General features: G+C 34.6%; 1 protein-coding gene across 3 annotated transcripts in view; it reads right to left on the reverse strand.

Annotated features, from left to right (window-relative positions):
* Window positions 1-819: 819 nt before the first annotated feature.
* The window catches only part of LOC112529773 (probable protein phosphatase 2C 60), a 15,302-nt gene continuing 13,915 nt past the window's right edge, over window positions 820-2,206 (reverse strand). For all 3 annotated transcript variants that reach the window (XM_025141169.1, XM_025141170.1, XM_025141171.1), the window contains exons 9-11: window positions 1,839-1,891; window positions 1,512-1,566; window positions 820-1,238 (exon numbers count right to left, since the gene is read on the reverse strand). In XM_025141169.1, coding sequence (XP_024996937.1) covers window positions 1,035-1,238; window positions 1,512-1,566; window positions 1,839-1,891 — 312 coding nt within the window. In that variant the 3' untranslated portion in view covers window positions 820-1,034. The remainder of the gene's footprint in view (window positions 1,239-1,511; window positions 1,567-1,838; window positions 1,892-2,206) is intronic.

Here is a 2,206-nt window from a genome sequence, read left to right on the forward strand (position 1 = left end):
AAATAAGTATATTTAATTATAACAATACTATTAAATATTGTAATTATATTAAAAATAATTTATAATGGTTGAAACATAGTTTAAAGTTTGAAACTATTTATATCTTGACGATTAATAATGTACTTTTAAATATTTTTAGTACATATTGACTAATTTATGAGGTTCCAAAGTTGCAAACTCTCTGGTGGCTGCACTGTAATTGGTACGCAAACGAGATTGGACAAGACATAGTGAGATATCATAGTAGAAATTTTAGAGGTTTAATTTGACATAGGCAGTTCAGAAATTAGTAAATCTTATGTCGTCTTCCTAATTTTTTTCCCACTCATTCTTGTACTGATCCGGTCTACTAATGCATCAAAATCGGAACAAGTTTTCGTTTTGTATTATCCCATCCTATTTTAGATTAAGCTAGTCTTCTAAAAAGCTATTTTAGACCAGCTATTGAGGATTTTTTTTGCTCCCTTTTAACAATTAACACACTTAATCGTTTTACATTACTCGGCTAATAACTAGCTTATTTGCTAACCAGGCTTAGTTGTGTGTTTGCTTTTATGATTATAAATTGATCAATTTTCTTAGACCACCACGAGCATCCCTATAAGACATGCAAGATAAACCAAACCAGCACTAGATATGCCACCCAAAGGTGGGGTCTAAGAAATGTAAGATATAAGCAACAGATCCGACCTCTGCTATAGAGTTGAACGATTGTTTCTGTAATGACCCCTAACTTCTGAAAAAGTATGTGAGGTGGAAAAACAACTAAGCTTGAACTTCAAAAAGTTGGAGAGATCAAAGTCTCAAAACACAGAGCGATGTTAAATTCACTGAAAATTTAGAAACAAAGACGAGGAACAGAATGAAGTTGTTGAACTGAGGTCGTTGGAAGATGTTTACAAGACTCAAAATCACGATACAAACAAACTAACCAAATCATCGTTACTACTAACAACAACAACAACAAACAAACAAAACAAAACCAACTTTATCTTTACTTTGAAACCGAAGAATAGTCACAGACAACTACGAAGTCAGGAACTATCTGATTCATTTCCAGCAGCAGCAGTTTTTAGCTTACCATCAAGATCTGGTTCTGCAGCAGCAGCAGATGGCTGGATTGGCTTCTTGAACTGCACCAAGATCATGGTCATGTTATCACATCCTTCTCCTGTCGTCGTTGATGGTGCCAAACATCTGTCAAACACTCTCTCACATATCGATGAAAGTTTACTTTCCTGTACAACTTTTAACAATTAGAACACTCTTCCCACTTCACAATGATACTAACTGAACTTCTGACTCTGACAGATTTAAGAATGCATCTCCCGTAACCAAAACGCCTCAAAATCTATCAGAAGGTCATGTAATTAAAAAGAAACTGTCTGACCATGAAATGGACAAAAAAAAATCAGCAATGCTACATATATATATCAACCAATGAATGAAACTGAAAAGCCCAGATGATTCATCAAAGGTGAAGTGCAACAATCATGTTATCTCACACTTACCGAGTTCAACTGTTCATGGATGAAATCCACTAATTGTTGGCTTGACATGCAATCCCTGAACAAATGGAAGTACACGATTCAGTAAAAGTTGCAAACAGAAGTAATAATAGCAAACTGCAGGGGTCATTTAATCGAACAATGGTGATTGTTTGATTTGTTTCCCAGGGTGGTAATGTTGGTTTGCTTTAATAGAAGCATGCATGAAAGGTTTGAAACTTAAATGGTTCAAGTGATTCACCAGATAAGATAAATGAGATTAAGATCGATATGGTTTTTGAACATAAACAGTTTAAGATTAAAGCGCATGAGAAAGGAAAGGCCCCTTACCAGATACCATCACAGGCCAGCACAATAAAATCATCATCATCACATAGCTCAACCTAAACAAAATAAACATACATATCAAACAGCAAATCATCAAGTAAAAAGTGAAGCAAGAGAGCAATGTATTATGGCAATCACACCATAACTTTATTTCATACATGGTTCGACAAGAAAGAAAATAATATTAAATTATACAGCATACATTGAAAGTGGAAAATGAAAAGAGAACAAATATCCTAAGCAACAAGGGACCTGTACCTTGTTACCCTTTTTTTTAATTGTTCTCCTGTTTTCAAGTTGTTCAGACTTTTTGGGCAAGCATTCTTTTTTGCACAGCCTTTCTGCAAATTGTGGGGGGTGTTTTTTTTGGG

Source organism: Cynara cardunculus (genome assembly GCF_001531365.2).
Source record: "Cynara cardunculus var. scolymus isolate 2C chromosome LG 16, CcrdV1, whole genome shotgun sequence".
Classification (NCBI taxonomy): Eukaryota; Viridiplantae; Streptophyta; class Magnoliopsida; order Asterales; family Asteraceae; genus Cynara; species Cynara cardunculus.